At 47.7% G+C, this 26,084-nt stretch overlaps 1 protein-coding gene across 2 annotated transcripts in view; it reads right to left on the bottom strand.

Moving 5' to 3' along the window:
• The window catches only part of LOC115321957 (kinesin-like protein KIF21A), a 163,079-nt gene that overhangs the window by 89,414 nt on the left and 47,581 nt on the right, over positions 1 to 26,084 (bottom strand). For both annotated transcript variants that reach the window (XM_040217434.2, XM_040217435.2), the window contains exons 7-8: positions 22,949 to 23,077; positions 20,013 to 20,180 (exon numbers count right to left, since the gene is read on the bottom strand). In XM_040217434.2, coding sequence (XP_040073368.2) covers positions 20,013 to 20,180; positions 22,949 to 23,077 — 297 coding nt within the window. The remainder of the gene's footprint in view (positions 1 to 20,012; positions 20,181 to 22,948; positions 23,078 to 26,084) is intronic.

Below are 26,084 nucleotides of genomic sequence, written 5' to 3'. Positions count from 1 at the left end.
TACCAGAGTTAGGCTTACTACCTTGTAGTTCGGTTGAGATCTGGCATCTTTGGGCCCAAGTCGCCAAACGAGAGCCCAAGTTAGGCTTCGCTTCCCGATAGTTTGGCTGTGATCTGGCAGCTGCGGGCCAAAGTTGCCAAACAAGTGCCAGAACTAGGCTTACTGCCTTGGAGTTCGGCTGATGAAATATTTGATGTACGCGGGTGGTCTTCATCTTAATTAAATAGAAATCAAGTTTTATTCGGCTGGCAACTTTATCCTATTTTTGGTGTCTCTTCATTTCTGCAGTCCAAAGGTTGGCTGAATGTTTTGACGCGGCTCGAGCAGGCTTTGCAAACGCAAATAAGTTGTGCCAGAGGTTGCACTCGCGCGTAGGTACACAAGCCAATATCGGGGCGCGCCATGAGACTGGTTCGACATTATGGCGCGTTCACACCGGCGATGCGATCTAGTCGCGCCATAACTTTCATCGCAAAAGCGACCATCGCGGGCAAAACGTGACGGGTTTTGAGCAGTCGCATGCTGACCCGACTTTTTACGATGCACTCTAGTCGCGGAGAGGCCGAGCCAACCAACGGCGTTCGGAGTGAGAGTTTTTGAGAAGCGAATCGCCAACAAAGGCGTTGGACTCGCTCATCGCGCACGCCAAATTGACCAACTAATTACTTTTATTTATTTTTTTTGCGATGCGATTTAGTTGGATCGCTCGACTGCTTACATTCCCGGTGTGAATCCGCCTTTACAGAAAGTGCTGCCATTGAGCTAACACTGCGCAAGACGGATGTACGCACGTTTCCACAAGAGATATCATTATTAGGCGGCGCATTGCAAAAGCGAGCGTGGCTCTGTGCGTGTCTTGCATTGTGATTGAGCTCTGTCAAATCCTAGCGATAACAAAGAGCGGAAACGACCGGGGCTCCGTGGCGCGGCTCCCGCATCACACTTGGGGAATGAAAATAAAATCCCGGAAATTGTACTATTTTACCGTGTTGATACTTTTTCAACATTAAAAAGTGGAGACACAAAAGGGACGATACAGACAGGACAATCTGAACTTTAAAGGCCGCTGTACAAACGGGACGTTCTACAGAGAAGAACCTTCTCTCCCGAAGCTAGGGGACGGGGAGGGAAAGGGCCATCGTTGGGTGGAAAGAGCGTCTAGAGAATGGGATTAGCCTCGGGGCGAGCCATCTTCTCGAGAGGGAGTGGGGACGGAACAAAGCTGCGGTGGGGGTTCCGGCTAAAAGGTGGAAGAAAGTTAAGCTTGTCAAACGGCGACCTCAGATCCGAGGACGGGCACTTTAGAGAATTTGACAAAAGCTGCTTGATTAGCCGGACGACCCAGTGCGGTCTACTGGTTCTAGAAGGTGACTCGCATGAAGAAAACTCGTTTTGCTCGAAAACTCTAAAAGCATTCTGGACGTGAACTCTTGCCACAAATAAAAATAACACATGCATGAAAAACTACGAAGGCAACTAAGCTTTCTCCTATGATGGGAAGAATGCGTGAGCATTACAGGCGGAGTTATGTTGGCGCAACTTGCAATAAAGAAAAAAAAAAAGTTATGTTGGCGCAACGGACAGCGAGCTAGTTTCACGATCAAGCGGGCCTAGCTTCGAAACCGGGCTGGTTTTTTTTCTCGTGTTTTTTTTTTATTTCGTTTATTTTTTTTTTGTTTGGTCACGTAACAAGAAAAATCACATGAACAGACTTTTTTTTTTGGCCACGTCACCAGATTTTTTTTTTATTTCTCCTTTCCTTCAGTTTTTCTTTCTTTTTTTTTTCCTTTCTTCCGGTTTACGCTTCCTATCGCAAAACTCTTTGCACCTATTTCGCGTTAAATTGGCGTTAGCCAAATCATTTTATTTATGGCAGGGAGTTCTGCCGTACGTATTTTATGTTACTATTACCAACCCTGGCTTGCAATTTCTGCTATCCAAAGGACTGGACTATGCCCTTGCTCCACGGTACGTTCCAAAACCTGACTTCATAATTGAAATTGAAGAGAAACTCAGACATGTGCACGATGTCACAGGGGTAAATCTCGCGAGAAGCCGCGTTGTCAGTGTTTCGAACAATGTGAAACCGGCCGGGTCAAATTTAGATCTACAAGAACGCATTGCTATTAATGAGTTGAAGTCACACAGCTCCATCATGATTTGAAAGGCCGACAAAGGAAAAGGAACCGTTGTGCTCGATAGGGATGACCACATGAAGAAGATGTATGAAGTTATAAATGACAGTCGCTATTTCGTGAGGCTATCAAGAGATCCCGCTGCTAAGTCCGAAAGAGAGTTAGCTGACCACCTTCGAGAGCTGAAAAAGAAAGGACGCATCAGTGACGACCTATACCGTCGTCTCTTCTCCCTTGACGCCGCGACACCCCAGATGTATGGACTCCCCGAAATTCACAAACCGGGTTGCCCCCTACGCCCTATTGTATATGTTATTGGTTCATCCACTTACAGCCTTTCCAAATATCTGGTTATGATTCTGAGCCCTCTTACGGGAAACAATGAGTTTAGCGTCCGGAATTCCCGTGACTTTTTTGAACTTATACGCGCTCAGACCCTGCTACCGCACGAGGCTATGGTATCCTTTGATGTGATTTCATTATTTACGAATGTCCCCAACACCCTGGCGGTTGATGTCGCCCGTGACCGGTTGTTGGCAGACCAGTCGTTGTCCACTCGCACAACCCTCCTAGTTGATGACGTTATACTCCTTTTGCGTTTTTGTCTCAACCAGTGTAATTTTAGTTTTAATGGGGACATATTTCATCAGGTCAGCGGATGCCCTATGGGGAGTCCAGTTTCCGTAACCGTCTCGAATCTCGTCATGGAATATATATGTTGAGGAAAAGGTAATGTCTGGCATTGATTTCCCCGTGAAGTTCTACCGTCGCTATGTCGATGACACTTTTGTAATAGTTAACAGAGAGAACGTAACCGATTTTCACCGCAATTTGAATAGTGTCCACCCCTCAATTCAGTTCACCTGCGAACATGAAACCGATAGTACCTTGCCGTTTTTTTATGTACGTGTCCATAGAACTAGTGAATCTTTCTCTAAGATGGAGACATCCGTATATGGTAAACCATGTGACAGACAAAACTTTCTTGACTACCACTCTCATCACCCTACTCAACACAAAAGCTCAGTTGTAAGATCGTTGCCTTCATCGTTCAGAAACAGTCCCATCTAACTCAACACTTAGCGATCAAGAACTTAGCCATGTGCGGGAGGCTTTGAAGAAACGTAACTACCCCGACCGGTTTATCAATCGCGTTAAGAAACAAATGCCCCGTCGGCGCTCGGATCGAGCCGAACGAACACGTGACGTCGTGTGCATCCCGTACGTTAAGGGGGTTTCGGAGGCATTGGGACGCGCCCTTAGGCCGTTGGGGGTACGAACTGTATACAAACCCTACAGAACAATTGCCAATATTATCTCCAAGCCAAAAGACCCGACCCCGCCAGAGGCAGAAAGGGTCGTGATCTACCAGGTGCAGTGCAAGGAATGTGACGCTTCCTACATTGGAGAGACGGAACGAAAAAGAACAACAAGACTAAAAGAACACGCACAGGATGTCGCCAATTCCACGAACGCCGCCCGCTTCAAGTCCGAACTCGTCGACCATGCCTGGACGTCAGGACACCAATTTGACTTTGACAAGGCGAGGGATAAAAAGTGGGGACTGAGGAAGCTGCTGGAATCTTGGTTCATCCAGAACGACAAACGCGGAAGTGATTCATCGCTGGTAAACAAGAACCGTGGCCCCCTGCCGGACGTGTACACAAACTTTATGCCTAAATAGCCGAACTTTTTTCTGCGACTCTCACTCGCTCTGCGCTCTACTGAAGATGCCTCCCGCATGGGAGGCGAAACGTTTAATTAAATTGTTATTTTTGTGATGTCAAGCCGTTTTTGTTATTACATTTATCATGTCTTCGCCCGGCTTCTGGAGTATTTTTGCGCTCCTAAATTCACCGGTACGACAGCCATGGGAGGCCACTGCGAGCGAGTGGGGACAGAAAATTCAGACTTGGACGTAGTTCAACTACTCTACTCAAACTACATTAGTTTAACTACTTTTTCGAGTAGCTTGGTAACTTTCAATTACAACTTGATTTGGGTAATTAGTAGTTTAATTTAACTACTTTTTTCACGTAACTTCTACTCAAATTACTAACTACTTTCGAAATTATATAATGCTAATTTTGCCCATCACGAAAGTTTGAGCGCAGAAATGAATAAGACGCCGGCAGATGAAGTGGCATTCTCGAACAAGGGGCCCCCTTGTTAGGGAAGGTGTCCTTGGGCCAAGGTGGCGACGAGCAGCCAAAACATAACACCGGCACGCACGAACGCAGGAAGAGATGCTTGCTGAACAAGCCTTGGTCGGGTATTGACCTAATCCGGTAATGCACGCAAGCGCTGCGTTTCCAGCTGCAACCGTGAAAGACGGGGACACTCTGAGAATTGTTGTTTTCGTGCTGTCTGTCTTTAGTGAGTTCTGACTCAAGCGGTAGGTTCCACGGGAGGCGCCACTGGAATGACCTCGCAGCTGGGCGCCTTGTCGTCAGCGCATACGCCTTTGCAAAGCCGGACTCTCCCGCGCACAAACCCTGGTACGGATAATCCGTTCATGGGAGCACGTTCCCGCTTACAGCTGCAACTGTATACGAGCGACGATGCTTGTTCACGTAATCCTTCGCGTCCTTCCGACCATCTATACCTGGGAGACCTCCTCTTTGTTAAAAATGATTCAGGCGAGTCAGAATGTTGTAGTCGCCGGCGAGGATTGCGAGTTACCCTTGGGAGATCCTTTTGTTGGACCCAATTTCTTTTTCAGTAGCGTCGCACTAGCACTACGACGTGACGCGCAGTCGTCCGGATGATCTCATCATCGTGGCGCGAGACTTGAACCCTTGACGGTCTGGTGCACTCGCCCAGCTTACTCTCAGAACGACGTCGGAATGAAGAGGGGCCAGTCATAACAATCTCAACTTGACGAAGAAAAAAAAAAAAGGAGGAAAGTTTGTTATTAAAGACCCTCTACCCGAGGCAAACCTCACATGTTTCGTCATGGACTCCTAAGATGCCGACACTCGCTTACCCGACCCCGCACGGCCTGTTTCACAAATTCAACGCTGCCGTTCCATCCAGCCCGTCGGCAGAACGTCTATTTAGCTGGGCTGGGGACGTCTTTAGAAGGAAAAGGGGAAAACTCTCCTATCAAGAACTTTGAAAGTCAATTGCTTCTGCGAGCGAGTAAACTATTTTGGCGAAAACGCAAGCCATAAATAGACTGCATTTATTTTAGGCTCGCAGGGTTTTTCATTGATCAAAACTGCTGTTCATTTTGCTACCACAAATATATAAAAAAGTAACTTCGAAAGTAACTTCAAAGTAACTCGCTACTTTTTACCGTAGTTAGTAGTTTACTCAATTACTATTACGAATGCGTAATTTCTACTCTACTCCAATTACTTTTGGCGCCGATACTCACTAACTTAACTTAAATACCTTTTTTGAGTAATTTGTACATGTCTGACAGAAATAATGAGGCTTATCGGATGGCGACAAGCCCGAAAAACATAACCACCCCGTCCATTTCGCTTTCAAGAAAGGAGATTATCTTTCTGAGGCCCTCAATGGAAGCTGAACGCTGACAGACTAGGCAAGGCGACAAGGTCACAGGCAGAGAGAGAGAGAGAGAAGTCTTGCAAAAGAGGAAAAACCATCGTTGGAGTTACAGCCATGGGCCGAACGGTCATCGTTGGATTGGGGGAGGGGAAGGGGATAAAAGGTGATAGAAGAAAAAAATTGTGAAAAGAGAGAGGGAGGTTGTTTCGCCAAAGCCGACAAGCGGGGCGCGAGGAGCCACAGAAAGTGGCTGGCTTTCCTTTTATTCCCCTTCGACCTCGCCTTTTGCAAAGCCTCCCCACCTGCTTTTGTGTCTTCGTGTGGCTGTCAGCGAGCGCGACAGCCGCTTTAAGCAAATCAAAAGGGTGAAGCGAAACGCGTGACCCAGCGTGACCTCTCTACGTAGGACGCGTAGGACAAAAACGTTTGGACGAAAATTTTTCACGTGACTTTCTCTCTCACGCTGATGGGATCTCTGGGGCTGTCGTTTTCGCCGTTTGCCTAGTTATAGAAACAAGCGGGCCACGTAGGTCCGGTTTTCGAACTGCTCTTCAGTGTTCTGTTGCTTTCGTGCGCTGCAGACGCGACTGTGTTTTTTCGTCGTAAACGGTCGGAATACGTCCATGCGAATTTTTCGGTAACAGCCATTTTTTGCACCGGAGTTCGTGGAATACTTGTGATGTGTTTGTTGGACACGCTTCGACAAAAACTGCTCTTCGCCGACGACGAGACGTCAGTCCTCGAATCCTCGAATGTGTTTGTGGGGTGCCTGAGTTGGATTATGCATCTATCAAGGATTACAGCCCTATTGAAAATCGCTCTGATGGGACTTCAGGATTTTTTTAAAGGGTGTGAAAGGGACTTCAGGAATTCTTGTGATGTTTGAAAGGTGCACCGATATTTCCTGGTGGGTTCGTTGGCCCCGTCAGAGGCTCTCCTGAAATGTCTGAAGTCCCCTTTACAATGCCTTGAAATGTCTGGAAGCCTGTCAAGAACTTTTCTAATGGGGTCGGGAAAACCTTCAGGCTTCTTGAGATGTCGGCGGGCCACGGCTTAGGTCGAGAAAACACATTTCGCAGAATTAGAATATAGCCTTATTGTACGCTACGGGGAAAAAAAGTATTTGGAGAATGCCGATCGTATGTATGTACGGTCAGATTTGTAGTACTGCTCTTCTATCAAATACGAGTGGGCCGTCTGTCACTGCCCGGGGGTTCGGTAGCCAAGGAGGCCACTGAGGGCGACCGCCCCACGTAGAGAATCAACGAGCCGCTGGCCGAGTGGTGTTGACCGAGCGGCGTTTTGAGGCGAACGCAATCCTGTCCGCTGGAAGCGAAATCCGTAAAACCATAAAAAAAAAAATAAAAAAAAAACAAGCTGCGCGCTTTCCAGAAAGAGGGACCCACGCGGGAGCGACTCGTTCCGGGAACCGGTTCTTCCACGGGAGACGGTCCCCAAAAGCAAGTCAATCTGCCCCTCTCTCCGCCCGCCGATGGGGAGAGGGTGCAGGGCTGCCAGCCCAGCGGTCGGCGGGAGAGGGTGGTGTGTGCAAGCGTGGGAGGCCAGCCGCCAGTATAGCCATTTTCTCTCTGCTCGTGGACAGTTCCGGTTAGCCCACACAGCGGATTTTTGGAGCGGACCAATTTCCTCCAGCAAGGTGAGCATGCATGCCTTTCAGGGCTCGCCCCTTGGTCTCTTTTGATTCTTCCTTGGTTCCGCAGGTGCACCATAGTTCGGCGCTGGCCGCCTTCAGCACCGTTCGAGCGCCGTCGTGTTCAGCGCATTCAAGGAGATGGTGGCCGGTGTCGGCTTATTCGCTGCAAAGCCTGGCAGTCGGGGTCAGCGTCCCACCGCATGTTGTGCCTGCGCACCGGGATTATGGCGCTGTGGGCCCTGAGACGGTGGATGACGGTCGCTGTCCGGACTTGGTTTTTGCGCCTCTTCGTCCGTCCGACTTCAGAAGCATCCAGCGAGCGAAAAATACGCCGAAGACGCCGGCGTATTGTCATCATGGACGAAACCGTGACTGTGCTCGGAATTTCTCAACGGCGGCGGGTGCTAGCGCTTGCGACTTCGTGGTTTTCGCTAAACGCGCTTACTAAGACTGTGTATGTGTACGTGAAGTGCACCTGCTCGGTTTTATTAGCTGAACTACCGCACATCAGGAATATACCCAGCGGCATTGTGAGTACTTCGAAATATATTTTTCTTTGTGAGAAAGAAGTCAGTTGTCCCTGTTTGATGTGATCTCTTTCGTCTACCGCTCCTTGCGCCGGGTTTCAACAAACGTTACTTTTTATCACCTTTTTGAGTTATAATATGCATGTAAAACTAAATGTCTGCAATAAATTTTGAATAATGTTTTGGACTGCATTTTGTCTACGGTTCACAGTCATTTGCGCGTCTAAAGGGGTGATGGGCTAAAGGGTCTGACGGGTTGAAGGGCTGTGGGGCTAAAGGGTTTTTCTATGGGGCATCCCTGAAGGGGTTTTCTGTAGGGTATTTTTGAAGGGTTTTGAAGGCCTGTGAGGTCCCATAATCCTTCAAGGCTGACGGGCCCTTTAGAAATATTTTCAATAGGGAGGATATCGCTCTTTTGTTAGTAAGTGCACTGCAAGCATGATTCTGATAGTCGTCCTGCTTTCCTCTCAATCTCCGCGGTTTTTATGTGATGAGTCTTGCTTGGCATGAGGACAGTGTTAATTGTATTTTATAATTTGCTTTTCGTTTTACAGAGAAGTGTGACCTTTGTAAATATGTTGAGAATACACTGTGTGTTATGATAGTTGTTTAATAAACTTCTGGGAGCGATCGAAAAAAATTTGTTTCTCCGTATAAGTGATTGGATATGCAACAAATGACATGCAACGTACATATACTTGCACGACGTTCGGCCAATACGAAGCAGACGCATCGTACAGTTTTCGCACAATATTGCGCGAACGCTAGGTCGGGGCGAAACAGCTGTACGGCAATACCCGCCGGGTATCAAACGGTGGTACAAAACTGGACAGTTGAGCGATATTGGAACCGACTTTCAGCCGGCACTGGCACGATACTGCAAAGTATTGCCGTGCTGCTTGGGAACGGAGGTGATGACATCTTACCATCGTGTTTCCAACGCTTGTTTAATTTATTTCTCTTCTGGGACGCGTGAAAGAGCACTTCTGTGACACACCAGAGATATTCGAAACTTGGGCTGGCCTCTCGGCTTTGTTTGCCACTTTTGGCACTTATTTGGCACTTCAGTGGGTAGCCAGAGAAAAGTCAAACTTCGGCATGCCCCGAATCGACGAATTAAGATTTACTGCGGCAGTTATGGCTCAAGTCTGGCACTTACTTTGGCGCTCCTCTGGCGGACCAGAGAAACGCCAAACCTTGGCACGTCCCAAATACCGAAATTAGGTGTTGCTCTGGCAGCTATAGCTGAAGTATGGCACCAACTTTGGCGCTCCTCTGGCGGACCCGAGAAAAGCCAAACTTTGGCACGTCCCAAATACCGAAATTAGGCGTTACTCTGGCAGCTATGGCTGAAGTTTGGCACCAACTTTGGTGCTCCTCTGGCGGACCCGAGAAAAGCCAAACTTTGGCACGTCCCAAATACCGAAATTAGGCGTTACTCTGGCAGCTATGGCTGAAGTATGGCACCAACTTTGGCGCTCCTCTGGCGGACCAGAGAAACGCCAAACCTTGGCACGTCCCAAATACCGAAATTAGGCGTTGCTCTGGCAGTTATGGCTGAAGTATGGCACCAACTTTGGCGCTCCTCTGGCGGACCAGAGAAACGCCAAACCTTGGCATGCCTCGCATTCCCAGATTAGGATTTACTATGGCAGTTATGGCTCAAGTATGGCACCAACTTTGGCACTCCTCTGGCGTACCAGAGAAGAGCCAAACTTTGGCATGCCCTAGGATCGCCCAACTAAGGCTATAGTTAGGCACCGTACTTTGGCACTGATGAGTGCCATGGTGCAAAAACCTAACTGCGCCAAAGTTGGGCCCTTATGTTTGCCAGACCTCTGCCCAAGTTGGGCATTCCTCTGGCGTGCTACCTGGGATACCTGCCGGATGTAGGGACGAGGCGCAAAACCGTACATCCGGCCAATATTGAAGCCGGTTTTCGAACGATATTGCCTCGACACTCGCCAAGAAGCAACGTGCTGTTTCGGCGATTCGTTTGTGTAATTTATTTGTTCAGTCATATTAATGGGTCCCGGGCCACTGTGTACACCCCAAAAAAGAAATGTACTGTGGTAATTACACCTTGAGGAGAAGCAGTCACGTAGCCAGATTTTCGGTTAAAGGGGGGGGGGGGGGGGGGGCGCCGATGACGAAGTGCTCTATTGGGGGAGGGAGGAGAGGAGGCCCCAGCAAAATGGAAAATTTCGGGGGGGGGGGGGGGCGGGAAGGCCAGGCCTTATGCCCCCCCCCCCCTCCCCTTGGCTGCGTGCCTGACGAGAAGGGGTATTGTAGTTTTACATCTTTATAAAAAGGTGTAGGCATTATCATACGTTTTAAGAAACGTGTTTAAAAAATCACACATTTTTAAAGGTGTGAAGTTTACATTTTTTTTATAAGGTCCATCGCTACACTTATTAGGGTGTTAGTTATGGGACACCCCACTTACATGTTTAAAGGTGGGAAAATGCTTAATGCGTATATACCTCTAACGGAAGACAATCTCTTTCATGTGATTACATCGCGTGCCGATGAAACGATCTGTCGATGACACGTCGTTCGATGAATTGATTTGACCGCCAATGAGTGACGACTGCCAGTAGAATTTGGGGGAAATAATTCTGCCGGCTGCTGGGAGACTCGACCTTACCCAAGAATTACCCCGGTTCTTGTTTGTTTTCCAACATTCTGAATTGTATACCAGCTTATTAGTACCTCTTCGGATATTACAGAAAAAAATAAAATAAAAAAAAGCGATGGCAGCCGCAAAAACTCTGACAGCCCGGTTCACAGTCATGTGGGAGACTGACAGGTGCTCGTCAGTCGCCACCATGCCCTGAAAGCTACCGGTTCCGAAGAACCGGAGCGCGCAGAAAACTTGTTGTTCCACAGTCCGAGGCGGCGAACGAAGCTCGTCACAGAGTCAAGGCACAACGGCTTTGGATAGCCGGTACTGTCGCCGAAAGTCGTCGTCGGGGAGTTGAAAGGCGTCCCCAGTGGTCTCAGTAGCGACGCCGACGGTGGCGGAAGATAAGCTCGGCCGCAGCGTACGGCACCGCCATCTTGACAAAGTTTAACTTCGCCTCGATCCGAAGCGAAGATCTCGAGCTGAAACCGCGGCTCTCGCAAAGTTTGGAAACGTCACTTTGACGTCAGCGACAACTTCGACGAACGAGGTTTCTTGTTAACACGAACTTTGGAGGGATTTTGAGCGTCAGCCGGTCGCCTAGGGACAATTTGCAAAGCATTAATTTTAGCTTGGCGTAGGGATGTAGGGACAAATGGGCGCTACGTCATCGGCGAAGCCGCTCAATCAGCGGGCTCCTCGCGCCCCTCACGCGCCGCACGCGCGCCTCGATGAACTTTGCTTCGAATGATTGACACCTCGCTCGGCGCGACGTCAGCGGCGCGAGAGTCCAATTAGCGCGTTCCGCAACTTTCGGACACAAAGTTGTGCTTGACGAGTTTAGCGACCCTGGTAAAGTGTTTTCTATGCTTGTTGTCCGAGCTGCTGCCATGTATAAGGGAAACCCAGTCAAGCTGCTTTTAGCAGCTTTATGGCTCGGGACCCCTCCAGTATTTCTGAAGAAATAAAGTTTATTGTATTGTATTGTATAATTCGTCCCGAGCGAATGCACGCGGGCTCACCATTGCTCGGCACCACCGCAGAAAAACCACCAACGTACGGCGAAACACTGACCCTTTGCTGCAAGAACGTGCGCAAGTATGCGTCTGCTCTTCTACGCCGTTGAGATGGACCTTAGCGAATGACACGAGTCAGTGCAACCAACCTGGCGTGGAGTAGCGCGGAGAACATGGCAGATGGTCGGGTGCACATGACCCAGCGCGCACTCTTGCTCTCAAAGCGTTTTTCTGTAGCATCGTGTGCGCTCCATCTTGCGCACCAGAAAGCGGGAGTTCTCTTTTCCTTTTTTCTTCTTTTTCTTTTTTGGTCGCCGACGGTCTGGCCGTTCGGCGCCAAAGTCAGCTCAAAGCTATTTCAGCGCGCGCTCTCAAAGTGCGCTTCTCTGTAGCATCGTGTCAGTCCATTTTGCACGTCAAAAAACGCAAATTCTCTTTTTTTGTTGTTGTTGTTGTTGAGTTGACTTTGGTTTGGCGGCAAAGTCTGCTCGTAAAACTTACTTTTTTCGTTTTATTATTATTTTTTTTTTTTGTAGCGCGCGATTTTTTGGGGAAATGACGTTTAGCGTTTAGTTACGCTGCTCACCAAAGCATGCTTTTGGACGCGCGTTTTAAGCGCAGACGGCAGCAGACCATTCGTGAGTACTTTGGACAATAAAAGAAAGTTTGATTTTAACCGTTTTTCTGTCCTTTTTTTAATTTGATCATTCGGATGATTCGACCATATTTCAAGGTCCCGTCGAGGTCGAATTAACGAAAGTTTACTGTATCTCCAAATTTTGAGTGGGCCCTTGCCCTTTTTTTAGACATGAGGAAGATACACAGAAAGGGGGGACGGACAACGAAGACTTCCAACTAGCAACATTTATTTATTTTACAGTATTTTTGCCCATTTTAAGTGGAAGGTCAGGACCACTACGACAGCAGCTAGGATTCTGCTTTGTGTAGTGGTTAGGTATCAAGTCTTAATTCGCGTATTTTACAGTATTTGCTAGTTTAATTCCCTCTCTAAACGCAATAAAAAAATAAAGACCTTTAAAATTTTGCTGTTCCTCATATCTGTAAAGGATGAGAGGAACATCTGACACTTCTAGGCGAGTTAACTATTTAAAAAGACCTAGAAACCTCGAGTGATTCGTGTTAATGAATGAATCTCAATCATTATTTATATCCAATCTGAATTCCTCGCAGAGGTCGTGCTTGACCGTGAACAAGCACAACCTTCTGAACTACCAAGTGGAATCAGAGTGGAGCCCCCAGCAAGTAATGAGTTGCGTCTGCCCATCCTTTTTCCTCCCCTCGCTCCAGGGTTACCACGTCTCCCCCAAACATATTTGGGTATGGACTCCATGGAAAAAAAATGCATTTTTTTTTCCAAATGGATTTTTAAACAACAATAGGTTTCGGTTCCAGTAAGAAAAATACCAGTGTGTAATTCCAATTGCGAGTTCCAGAACACAACTGGTTTCCACAAATTGGTTCCAATTGGCTATCCAATTGGTCTCAATGCAGCTGGGAACGCTCTTTGTGTGCCCTCCCTCCTTGATGTTAAAGTGGAATACAGGGTTGCAGAAATCCCCAAATGCCCGCAGTTGCTGGCTTTTGTTTCCCTCCAGGTCCACACTGTGCCCACTGCCGTATTCCATTTCAAGTGCAACCTTTAGTGGGCTACAATTCTTTGCACACGTTGGTGAGAGTGAGTCAAATGAGTGTAGCTGCCAGCAGCGGGGACACCCTGGGCGACTCCGTGCTTCTCACCCACCCAGGTTGCAGGGACCCCTTAGGGACAGCCAAAGGGAACTCCATCCATTGGGGAGGACGAAAGGGGGCAACAACTATTGAATTTCCACAAACATAAGGTGAGTTTTTCCTTGGAATTACGTGTTCCAAAACGCACCTTGTGTTCTATTCGGAGTTCAGCCAAGAGGCGCAAAGTGAGAATGGAGAAAGCCATCCCTCCGGCAGGAGATGGGGTGGGAAAAGAAGTGGGGCTGTGGGAGGAGATTTATTAGCTGTTGGTCCACGTTAAGGGGCGAGTAGGAAACATAAAAAGTATTTTTATTGCTTGCTTTTGTGTTTGCACAGCACGTGCACGCCGCAGAAACGAAGCAATGTGGGCACTGGCCAATTCAATACAGGTCAACAGAAGCCAAGCCAAGACCACCCACCATGTTTACGCAATCGTGCAACACTAGGTGTTTGTTTATGTGGAGGGACCAGAACAAGAATTGTTATCGGGTTCAGCAGTATTTTTTCTGCGTTTTTCAGTTTCTGCTCCAGAGTGGCCTGGTGTCGGTGCTTCTGCTTTGTGCCTTGCTATTGTGGGCTGCTGAGGAGCTCATGTCAAAGAAAAAGGAACTACCAGACAAGCCGTGGTGCCCTGCTGCTGCTTATTTACGTAGTCGCCAAGTGGATTGTAAACGGAAGGTCATGAGGCAGTCGGGATGAGTGCAGTCAAAACATTAACTGATATTTCTTCTATATCCATTGTCTTTGCACTTCTGCTATGCCCCGGAGTGCGGGAAATTTACACGGCCCTCGGCTTGCGTTATAATAGTAATAATTTTTTTCTTTTAATATGAGGGCATAAAAACTTGTCCTCGCATTATAATCCTGCAAATATGGTAATTGGGTGCAAACCAAGCATTCAGATACAGAATCATTAACTTTACCCACTCAATAGCTTTAAAATTGTTCCTTCACTTGATTAAGGGGACCCTAAGAAAGGTTCTTGGGGTCCCACGACCTGAGAACTCTTCCCAACTCCAGACCGCTGCTCACCCGCTCGCGGACAAACGGAGGAACCACAGGAGCGGGGACGGCAGGGAGTGTCCGCCTTCATGCACCAAGCCGTTTTAACGAAAAAAAGTGACCGCGTTTAAATAGCAATTCTTGCGTTCTGCTCGAAACAGCACTGCACAAAGGGGCCGGGATGCTTAGTTTCATTAGGGACTTTTTGTATATCGCATACGCTGGGAATTTCTGGTCGGTCTTGTGCATGGCCGCCAGTTCAATCTGTGTTCAACGTAATGACAAACCCTCCCACTAGTAATGTAGAGCTCTAGCGCATAACAAAAGTCTATTCTTTGCCCCAAGTAGGAGAAATCTGGTCGCGCAATGGTATGTCGAGCAATAGATTGATTGACTGATTGGGGTTTTTTTGGCGCATCAGCAACTAAGGCTATATTGCGCCAAGCTTAGACTATTGCAATTCGGGTTAAAGAAGAGGAAAGAGCTATAGTAGCGAAATATATGATAAAACCATGAACATGAATGTGTATAAGTGTAAACAATATGACAATGAGTTTAGGATAGAAAGTAAAATCACAGTCGGTGTAGAAGGCCGATATCTGTGAGGAAATTAAAAACACAACTATGTGGAATGAGCGGTTCGTCACCTAGTAGTAGGGCAAGGTGTAGTGGAATGTGTTCTTTATAAAGCAGTGAGTAGTGTTTATACCGGCATTGGTCATACATAGGGCATTCGATGAGTATGTGCATAATACTTAGAAGTTGGTTGCAGTGCACACATTCAGGGGCATCCTCCCCGCTCAAGAGGTGTCCATGTGTGAGACGAGTATGACCGATTCGTAGCCTACACAGTATGACTTCATAAAAGCGCTCCCGATGTCGGGCGCTCTCCCACTCGCCTAGAAGAGGTTTGATTGCATGTAGTTTGTTGCCGGTTCCGCCGTTCCACTGCAGCTGCCACTTTGCTTTGATGCAACGTTTCAGAGAATTGTGGTAATCTTTGTAGGGTATTTGGTGTGTGTCAATTTCTCTATTATTAGCAGAACTGGCTGCACTATCAGCTGCTTCATTTCCAGGAATGCCAACATGGCTAGGAACCCAGCATAAGACTATGTCAAAATTTTTCGTTGCAGCCAGGATTATCTTGTACTTTAACTCGGAAACCAGTGGGTTTTTTACACGGTTCATTGATGCGACAGCCTTCAGAGAGCTTAAAGAGTCGGTGTAGATTACAGCGTGAGAAAGGCGTTTTTTGATTATGTAATCAACAGCTAACAACAAACCATAAAGCTCTGCTGTTAGTATAGAGGCTTTTGAATTTATTCTCTTCACCTGATTTACCGATGGTCCCACCATAGCACAGCCTACTACGGAGTCTTTTTTTGTCCCGTCTGTATAAAAACTGGCATACTTGTGATATTTGGTCTGAAGCTCAAAGAAGTTCTGCCTTATGACTTCCTGTGGAACATTCTTTTTGTTATACTTGGTCAGTGTAAGGTCGCAATGTATCTGGCAGTTGTTCCATGGAGCTATATCCGGAGGGTATTGGACCAACTGAGGCTTTGCATCCATCCCAACGGATTGTGCTGCAGTATTATTCCTCATAGAAAAAGGGGGGACTGTGGAAGGTTTGTTTTCGAATATGCGTTGGAACTTGATCGTCTCAATATTATCTCGAACGGGGTGCTCCGCGACCGAGCGAACCCTGACAGAGTACATAAAACCTAGGGAAAACCTCCTATACTCCAGGGTATGTCGAGCAATACACATCGGGAATGGTTTTGCACTTTAAGGCCCTTCCAAGGAACAAGACTACTTATTCCAAGCAGTTTCAAAGGACAGAATACGCATAATATATTTTCCAGACTATAGTCCACAGACTACATACGTTTAAAAGTTGAAATTTTACCCACTGCGGACTATGTACAAGTGCGGACCATACAAAGTTTTGAAATGTTTTAAGATTGTTTAATGTGACAAGACGCGAAGTATCTTATAAGTAACAGAGTAAATTAGTGATTTATGTATGATACACGCTTGTTTGTCAGCCAACACAGCAGGAATTGGTCAAGGTGTGCTATGTACGATCATCTTTACGTTCAGATTAGGCACCAAATGCGGACTATGTGCCGCATGCGGACTAAGTGCCATGTGCGGACTATCTAAGCAAAACCTTTCATTTTTGACCCCTAATCTGCCCTTGCGGACTATACACCAGGTGCAGACTATAGCACGGAAAATATGGTACTGGCTTGCAAGTAATTACAAAGCAATGCTCCAAGCATTTTAAGAGCGTCTGTGGCAGCCAGCCGTTCGTGACGAGAGCTTAGAATGGGCCGTTTTGGAAAGAGGGGCTGCAACATTGCAAGTAACATGGTACAAAAAATGTGGGGTATATTAAAATATTTATTTTTGATAGAGCACTAAATAAAACACTTAAACACGCCGATCATGTTAATAGGCAGTTTTAACATAGCATTATCGCACGCTACCGTTGGCTACCGTCAGCACGGCAACGCTCCTGGCGCGCGCTAAAAATAGTGCTTTAAAGGCGCAGCGCGATCTTCCAGTTGCTATGCTACAGTGCACATTAGCCTGCGGTACCAAGCTTCCTATCCATAACCATAGAGCAGTTTGAGCACGTGTTGCAACACCCTAAAACCGAGACAGTGAGCAGCGAGTTGCCAGCCAGTGACACAAATACATCAATACTGTGATTCTTCCGCAACTTGATGGCCACCGTGCGCGGCTCACTTTTTAGAGCACTAGAGGCCAGGCAAGGCACAAACACAATATCACCCTCAAAAATATTTTGCCACAAACAGTGACGGTGCCGGTGCCTAAAATGCGCTCACCCACCACAAAGCTTCGCAAGTCGAGGTTTCTTTTAAATATCGGCATGCTCCTTTTCCCACCACGCATCAACACCTCCGTCCCCTATAGTATGATCCTGCCCTAACCGCATCGCATTTGTGGACATCATTTTTAGCACACCGACCAGCGTCAGCAGGCAGCCGCACATGAAATCCTGGATAATCTAAACTACCGCCCCGCCACCAATAGGGCGTTGGAGTTGCGAATAACGCATGTCTTGAACATCGAGTGAAACGACGGCAAAAAATGCATGGAGGTCACCTTCAGAATAGACACTTTCCGAAATTCAGTCTGCCCACACTGTGCAAAGCCAAACCCAACGCTACAGTGGATTAAAGGGATAGTGTAAGAAACACAACCGGAGAAGCGGCACAGCGTTGGAAGACGGCCGCGGGTGGCGCTGGCACTTGCAGCATTGTCGTTTTGGCTATGGCTCCGGTTCGGCCGCTCGGCTCCGGCCAGCTCTGGCCGATTCGCAGCTGTCGACTGTGTTGCGAGTCGCGTGGGCGCTTTGTGTGCATCACTTCCAAAGCGGGTGACGTTATTTCGGTCACCCGTGATCATCAGGGTGAGCCATGTTCACTGACGCAAAAATTTGTTTCAATGTAATAGCCAACTACTCTGACAGACGCTGGACCAGACGAAACAGATCGGCCTGGACGTGCGATGTAGGGTGCCTGCATCTGCCGGCCAATGAAGGCACCCTAACGGAGCTGCAGATCGAAGTGTCACCTACACCGTCTTCCGAGGAGCAGCCGTTCTCGATGCATGGTGATGGCTACGCAGCAACTACACTACGCCCTTTAAAGGACACAAGGAAAGAAAAAATTTTTTTAACAACCTGGTTGGGAAAAGGAAGTCATAAAACGAATTTACAGCAAAAAAGTAACATTTTTATAGCTATATTTAAGGCACGATACGAATTTGTTGTTGGCATTCGCGGGTGGCGCGGAAAAGTGGTCTCTACTTGTCACGTGACTGGTCCCTACTTGTCACGTCGTGCTTGCACCCTTTCAGAAGCCTCTAAAAGTAACTTCTTCATCTTTGCTTGAAGTATAACAAAAAATAAGGAAGACCAGCGGAGCTGTACTCGATACACTGCCGCAACGCGCCCGATTCCCACTTCTCGTCTGACACGCCGCCGATCGTAGATACGTTTCCAGTGAACCCGAGTCGGTCGCACACGGCGCCCTGCAATTTCTTTCCATCTTGGGTTACCTGGCCCTTCCGCCTTCGAAATTCCGCCGGAATAGACCCTCTTCAAAAGTCACCTTGTGGCAGTCCCAAAAGCCCCAATATTGCCGCTCTAATGGCTATGATAGGAGGTCTTGCTCGGTTAAATCAAGCACCCTCGATTTCGCGTATCGAAGGTGACGTAAAAGGACCAACATCTTTTCAACGTCTTCGCACGTGACGCCAAACAGGCAATCCACAAACTCCCTCCGGAACCTCGCCATTAGCCCGGGAACTGTTCAGCCGGCGTGGAGTGCAGTCGTCGCCGGGCCTCGAGCTTGCGCTTGGCGTCCGTGGCACGATCGTCGTCCGTGGCATTGGACCGTCGGCGCCCTTTGCATCGCTGGTTCTGTTCTCGGCAGCGGCTTTCCAGGCGAGCGATGTGCTCTTTGGCAAGAGAATCTGAAGTGCTGGACGCAGTGAAAGTCGAGGCAACAACGGCTTTGCGGCGGTTGCAGACACATTCGCACTGCTGCGTACGTCGCCACTCCTTCCACAGCCTGTCTCCTTCCCCCGAAAGGGCGCGCGGCCGACCCATTGTGAGTCCAAACCGAAACTGATAAGAGCGTAGGAAACAGCGTGCAAAACAGACAAAGAAACAAACGTGACGAGCGCTGCACTCATTACGTGTGCTTCTTTTTCGTCGTCTGTTTTTTGCGCTGTTTCCTAGATTGCCGCCATTTACGAGCGACGGCGGAAACCATACTGGTTGTGTGCTTGTCACCAACGCTTATACATGGCGGTAGCTGTCTAGGCAGGTTTGTGGCGATATGCCCGACACGATCCTGAGGAACCTAGCCCTTAACAGCTCTCCTGTAAAGAGTAGAATTAATAAGTAACTTTTAGAGCCCAAAAAGAAACTCCCGAAAAAGTGTGAACAGACGTGATAGACCTGTGCACTGGTCAGATGACTGCGGCTGCGCCCAGAAGGAGATGGACTTGTGCAGCGCCGGTGACGGCAAGGTGACGAAATGTGTTGAAGCGGCGTCGCACAACGCTCAGCGTGCGGCGGCAACGTGACTTTGCGGCGACGGCGCACAGACCTACCCCGTGACCAGCGGCAACTCCTGCGGGCGCCAACTACAAATTCGGTCTGCGCCGTAAATATAGCTCTAAATTTTTTTTCTTCGTTGTAAATTCATTTTTCATAATCTTTTTCCACGTAGCCTGTTTAAAAAATAGTTTTTTCCTTCTCACGTGACCTTTAAGGCACTGTACCGACGCCCTAATGGCAGCAGTACACGGCTTCTCCACACCAAAAAAAGCGAGCGTCTTCGAAAGTAGAAAGCAGAAAGGGGAAAATATGTTTTTTTCTATTACGTCACCTTCGATACATGAAATCGAGGGTGCTTGATTTAACCGAGCAAGACCTCCTATCACCGCCATTAGAGCGGCAATATTGGGGCTTTTGGGACTGCCACAAGGATACATTTGAAGAGGGTCTATTCCGGTGGAATACCGAAGGCGGAAGGGCCAAGATGGAAAGACATTGCAGGGAGGGACACAATCCCTCATCTGGGTCATGAAGCACATCCTGCTTATCTGCTCCAAGGAGATGCCTGGCAAAAAAAATATTCTGTCTTCAGCCTCTATGTTGCTTTCCTTTGATCCCCGTAACTGTCGAGTACAATGGTAGCTCTGAGCACCAGGAAAGAGAGAAAAAGATCCAGAGAGAGGACTCACGAGGCCGCAGTTAATGGAGATGCCTTCCTTGGCCCGGACCCCCGTGGCTCCAGTCCGCTTGAGCCGCTCCGATCCGGCCAGGTCCACAAAGTGGAACTTGGCCATCAGGGTCTCAAACTCGCTCAAGGCCTCTCCACTGTCCTCCTCCTCCTCCGCACCTTCCAGCAGCTGGACAACAAAGAAAAACATTGGCCCTACCCTGCAGGTGTCTCAAGCCCTCTTTTCTTTCCATCATGCAATTTGGGCAAAAAGGCCGCTTCATCTCTCCCCTTTTCTTTTTCTCACCTTAACATGTTTAAAAAGATTAAAATCTCAGTGCTTGTCTCCTTTTTTATCTGCACTCTGGGCTTTTTTTTCTGTCACGGTCAATGTACACCAGCTCGTTCCCAGGTGAAAATTCCCATCAAGTTCCAACTGGAATTATCTTAATGCTTCCAAAAGGGTTTTTGGCCAACCAATTGGTCACTGCCCATGGGAGCCTACAGGAACCAATGAGAACCATTTGGAACCCATTCAGGTTCCAACTGGAAAAATAATTTCAATTGGTGAGACCCATTGGCCAGTGTGCTTTCAGTTGGAACCCACTACAACCAATTGGTTCCAGTTAAAACCTGTTGGAATTCCAATAGGATTTAATGGAAATTTTTAGCTGGGTTTGAACACTTACATTCAGTTCATTAATATTGTACAAAATGCAAACTTGCCACCCTTTCCACGAGTCTTTCTCGCTCGTTCTCTGGAAGCTTGGACAACAGATAGATGGAATCAAAGGTGTCGTACGTCGGTACGTTCCTCAGACACAGGTTTGTCGACTCAACACGGTTTGGTCATCTTGCGACTGTGGAAGTTCATAGGCACCGAAAAAAGAAAATCCTCAACGACTACCGGACCGGCACGAGAGAACAGCTTCAAACCGTCTCCACGACCAAATCTGGACCACTCTTACGGGAGAGACCACGAAGTAAACATTGGAAGTTCTCCAATGTTCACTCCATGGTCTGCTTAAAAAAAAAGAGGGTCTACAATTAAAAAGGCCAACTGCTCACGCGAGCTGGTGGTAGCTAATCATGTCGTTAAACACTGGTGCAGAAAAGGAAGAAAGTTTTCGTCTGAGGAACAGACTCAGCTAACTGGTTTACTTCTGAAGGATCCTATAATTACCCGCACAGCCACTCTCAACCACCTTCTATCTCCTTTGTTGAAAGCACTTTCAAAACACAGAGAGCATACACACTCGCAAGAAAACCAACGGTCCCACCCACAATACAATGCCCTCATCATCGAGGACGGGAGAGGGTTCCAGGGCCTACATCTGGCTGACCTCGGGAACACGCCGACTACTGCACTTTGTACCCGGCCGCTTCAAACATCTTTCCTTCTTTATAAAAAAACACAAAAAAACTAGGGTGTTGTTTACAATCCCAGGAACTTTTTGCTGTGGCTTCCAAGTTGCATCGAGGCTCAGCTTATGCAGCTTTCTATAGACTTTATCCTTATTGTTTCTTTAACGACTCTCTTTAGGTCATTTCGCTCTTCATGCAGGACTTGAGTCTCTGACCAGTAAGCAATAAAACCGTTGCATTCCCAAATGTGCTTTGCCATTTCTGAGTTTGACGCATTTGTGCTTACATTTCTTTTATGTTCTAATAACCCGTCGTTAACGCATCTCGAGGTTTGTGCCACGTACTTGAAACCACGTGTTAGCGATATCTCGTACACCGCACTCTCTACGCTAGGAACTGAAGGTCTTGATGAGCCTTCTGGCAGCCTCTTTGGTTTGACTGAAATGCCATCCACCTACTCCTTTTGAAACCTCAGTAAAACACTACGTCTCCTCCAAACGTTTCTGCAATCAGCGATCCCGTGGGAATATGGGATGACTGTTTTTTTTCCTAGTTTGTTCCTTGTGCTGAAGTCCATCTTTCAACTTCAAGTTTATGAGTTCCTCTTCATACCCTGCAGCTTCTAGCCTCATCCATTGTCCCCTCATTGCATTGCCCCTAGAGAACAATTTGCGCAACAAATTTGTTTTCGAGGGTTTAACAACCCCCGCTATTACCGATTTAGCGGCTTTTTTCCCGTACTCCCAGCACAGACCCTGTTCTACATGTATGCATAAATCGAGAAACTTCAGGATCCCAGATTCAGGTTGTTCTGCTGTATGGTGTACAAGAGAGTCTACGAGACTAGGACCACTGAAACAGCGCCGCTACATTGTGGCATTTCTCGTCTATCTGTACGAGCCCCTAGACTCGCACTTATAGACTGTGCTCTCAACTTTTTGTGTCCTACTTCTCCGAATCAACCATTACGTGTTTACTTTTTGATTTGGTTAGGCCCACCTCAGCGCAAGTGTGCCGCAGTTCTTAGCAAAAGTGGCACTTTAGCGCAAGACGTAGCAGACTCATTCGTGGCGCAATTTGGCACAAATGGAGCAGCGTTTCCATCACTCACAATAAAAAGACAGAAGCGGAAAAAAAATCATTTTTTAACTTAAGTTCATACTTTGCATGAAGATACACTCACCAGATCCAAATATGTCAACACAGGCAAGTCAACACAAATGCAAGACGCATGCCGTGTTAGCTGGCTTTAAGCCAAGCAGCAGAAGTTTTTTTTGTTTTTTTCTGTTTCGCTACTTCCGAGATTTACGATTATTTGTTGCCAAGAGATTACCCTTCCCTCGTCACTTTTGTTCGGGTTCGGGGAAAATATGGCGGTACTATACTCAACACCGGTAGGCTCGTTAGGAATTGTGGGCACCACCCTCCGCATTTATGCGCTTTAGACGGAGTGGTCGCAAAGCAAGGCAATCCCCGAAAGTGTTAACCTTCTTCGAAGCAAAAACAAAAATTCCAAGGAAGTGTAGTATCCCTCGCATACAGTTGCAACAACTCGCAACAAGAGCTTCCAATGCCTGGCGGAGGGTCACTCACTGGTAGGGTGACGACGCGCTGCTGCTTGATGTGCAGGGTGAAGATGGCATGGGACCGGGACGACTGGACGTTCATCGCCGTGCTGGCCGTGGTGCGAGAGAGGGCCCCCGATTCGAGGCACTTGATCACCTGCAGAGCAAAACGAGCCCCATGTTTTCTGACTTGGGCACCACTTTCAAAGCCTGGTGTTCCCACTTTTCTTCCAAGTGGTTTCTCCGGCTTTATTTTTTCCCACCAATTCGGTCCTTTCAGGTTTCGATTTTCGGACAAAAAATCTATCGGAGCTCACGTTGAAAAAATAGGGCATGGGACTTTACCAGCGAATGAAGGCCCCGTCCCACCAAGAACAAGAAATGGGTCCCCCTCCCAACCTAAAAGCCAGAGCCAAGGACCGGAGAAGGGCACCATTATGAAACTATTGTGGTGCAAACGCAGCGCACCAGCAGTTACCTTGGTGGGCCCATTCATTCGCTTCTCCTACCGGCAACATATTCCCTAAACCGAATCGAGCGATAACCTACTAAGTGTGCAAGCATTCATTTCAAGCGCCCTGGCTAGCAAACGCTCGTGCAGCCCAAGCCCATCCAAGCACGCCACCCAGAGTACCTCCATTCTTGCTAACAACGATGCCAATGGCCCAAGTTGTTTTGGAGCACCTTTCGGAGCAGCCCAAACAGTCTTTTGGAGCAGCAAAAGTGACCTTTGGAGCAGCCAAGACAGTGTTTCAGAGCAGCAAAAGCAGCTGTTGGAGCAGATATTCTTAGAAAAATAAAAATATTTGTTTTAAGTGCTGGACAAACGAAGGGCACTTTGCTTACTGCAATAAACAAATTATGGTCAAGCTAGATCACCTGGGGGTCTTTCAACTTGTAACTCAAATGCCAAAGACAGGACACCTTTTGCAACGCTTCAGTTAAATTGTACCCGCTATAGATAAATGAGGACCAAACTGCACATATTCAAGATTATTTGAAAATGACCTGCTTCCTAGTAAACCTCGCAGCATCAGGTTGACTATATTCGTTTTCACCTCAAGAACCGTAGTAAAAAAAGTCCGGGTTCTCGCGGAGTATTACTTATTTCCTTGTTTATGTAGAGAATTAAGATATATGTAGGTGAATCGTAGACTAGGTATACGTTATCTTATCGAGACCTACACGTTCCAAACGCCAAAAGCATCGCTTTTTCCTCCAACAACCATATCTCGCAAGAACTACTTCGCGCCGCGCAAGAACATTGCGCAAAACCCGATTTTTTTCTTGAGGTGAAAATGGGTGTAGTTATATAATATAATAAATGGAAGCGGCATCAAACTGATGAAACACCTAACTACTGCAGTGCAATGCGAAATTGTACACAAGACAAAGGTGCTTTACGGCAAGCGGGTGCTTTTCTTTTTTGCTTTTCGAAACTTTCTGCAAGGCTGCTGCACGCCTCGCTTTGCCTTCGGCTAGTAATGAATGTCCACTTTCAATGTCTGCAAAGAGACATTGAGACGCCCCACAAGTGTACAGTGCTGTAGGCGTTGCCGAGCAATTCTGATAAACCCCTTGCCGCCGTTTTACTGTTTCCCGACACGCCAGATTTTCATCAAAAGTAAGCAAACGTAAGACAATGAACTGCAAGAGTTCCCCAGCTGGTGCAATCATGTTCGCATGCACATGAGGGCAACTTCGGCAGGCTTGCAGTTGCACGTGCTTCGTCGCACAAACGGAGATGGCTGTTCGATCGAAACCGAAACCATGCCACTGCGCTCCGTCGCCAACTGATCCCCAAAATTGTATAAAAAATGCAACTGTCAAGCATACGACAAAAAAAAAAAAAGGATGACCGCATCTCCACGTTTTGAATGATGTTGATTGGGGCAAAGCTCTGGTGATGCTAATGATCCTGATTTCGTTCATAGATATTGCTGATGGTGCTGATTTGTTTTTATTGCTCATAGGTAGTGCTGAGTTCCGGGTGGCTTCTAGACTTCATTATTACTGCTATGGTCGGTGAAATGCAGAGCCTGTGGTTCTTCTAGCGGATCAGCTTGGATCCGCTAGAAGCCGTGGGAACGCATCGCCACTGCTTACGTCAACGGTCCATGTCAGAAAGAGAATGTGCGGTATGAAACGTGGTTATATATGCATTTGAGCATTTGACCGCAGCGCCCTCTCGTCTATAAACGTTGAGCCAATGCATGCAAAGTTTAACGCAATTATATACGCATTTGACAGCAGCGCCCTCTCCTGTATAGACGTTGAGTGGCTACATGCAACGTTTCATCCATGACATGCCCAGCTCTTGAGTTACTACCACATCTCAGAGCCCCCTACTCGTCCCGCAGTCGTGGCCGAGTAGTTAAGGCGATGGACCAGAAATCCCATTGGGGTCTCCCAGCACAGTTTCGAATCCTGTCGACTGCGCAAACATTTTTTTTCTTTTCTTAAGACAGATGGGATGGCAATCGATGTGAGCATGGACGGCGGACGGGCAAGGCTAGACCCTAAGGAGCTTTGCCCCTAAAAAAAGAAACCTAAATTTTGGGTGACCCTGCTTGGCCAGGCTGGTCCTGCCAACTGGAGGATGGCAACGTATCAGCCATGTAGGGTATATCGCCCACGGCGCACGCAGATGTAACAAAGCCTCTCTAAAGCGTTTATTTTTTCTTCGTGCGGTGGCGAAACAGTTTATGGGGATTGTCGCCCCAAACGCCCCCCGGAAGCTTACGGCACACCCGAACCTCGTCTTCCTGCCGCCGAGCACACGTTTCCTTCCCCTCTAATTTGAATCGTCCAACTCCCAGAGGCACTCTCTCTACTTTAGGCCCATTTTCTCTCCATTCCTTGTTTTTACGACCCAATTAGCGGCCTTCACTCCCGTCACCCACTTGTGGTCCGTTCTCGGGTGCAGTAACTTGAGAAAGGGCACTTGCTCGAAACGTCTGCGTCGCTCTGCTTGTTTGTGCGTTTTCTTGAAACTGAAAGAACGCCCTTAGCCGGGACTAGGGGCACTTGGCATCAGTTCATTTAAAGATATTCACGTCGTCTCTTCTATTTCGGATGGGGAGATGAAGGAGCATAAACGTGTTTGATCTGATAACAAAGTGGCGGAGAAAAGATTGCAACAGCTGTTTGGATTTCTACATGTA

This window comes from Ixodes scapularis, unplaced genomic scaffold (genome assembly GCF_016920785.2).
Source record: "Ixodes scapularis isolate PalLabHiFi unplaced genomic scaffold, ASM1692078v2 ptg001131l_1___fragment_3__unscaffolded, whole genome shotgun sequence".
NCBI lineage: Eukaryota > Metazoa > Arthropoda > Arachnida > Ixodida > Ixodidae > Ixodes > Ixodes scapularis.
The sequence above is the reverse complement of the archived record's forward strand: the minus strand, read 5'-3'. Positions and strand labels throughout refer to the sequence as shown.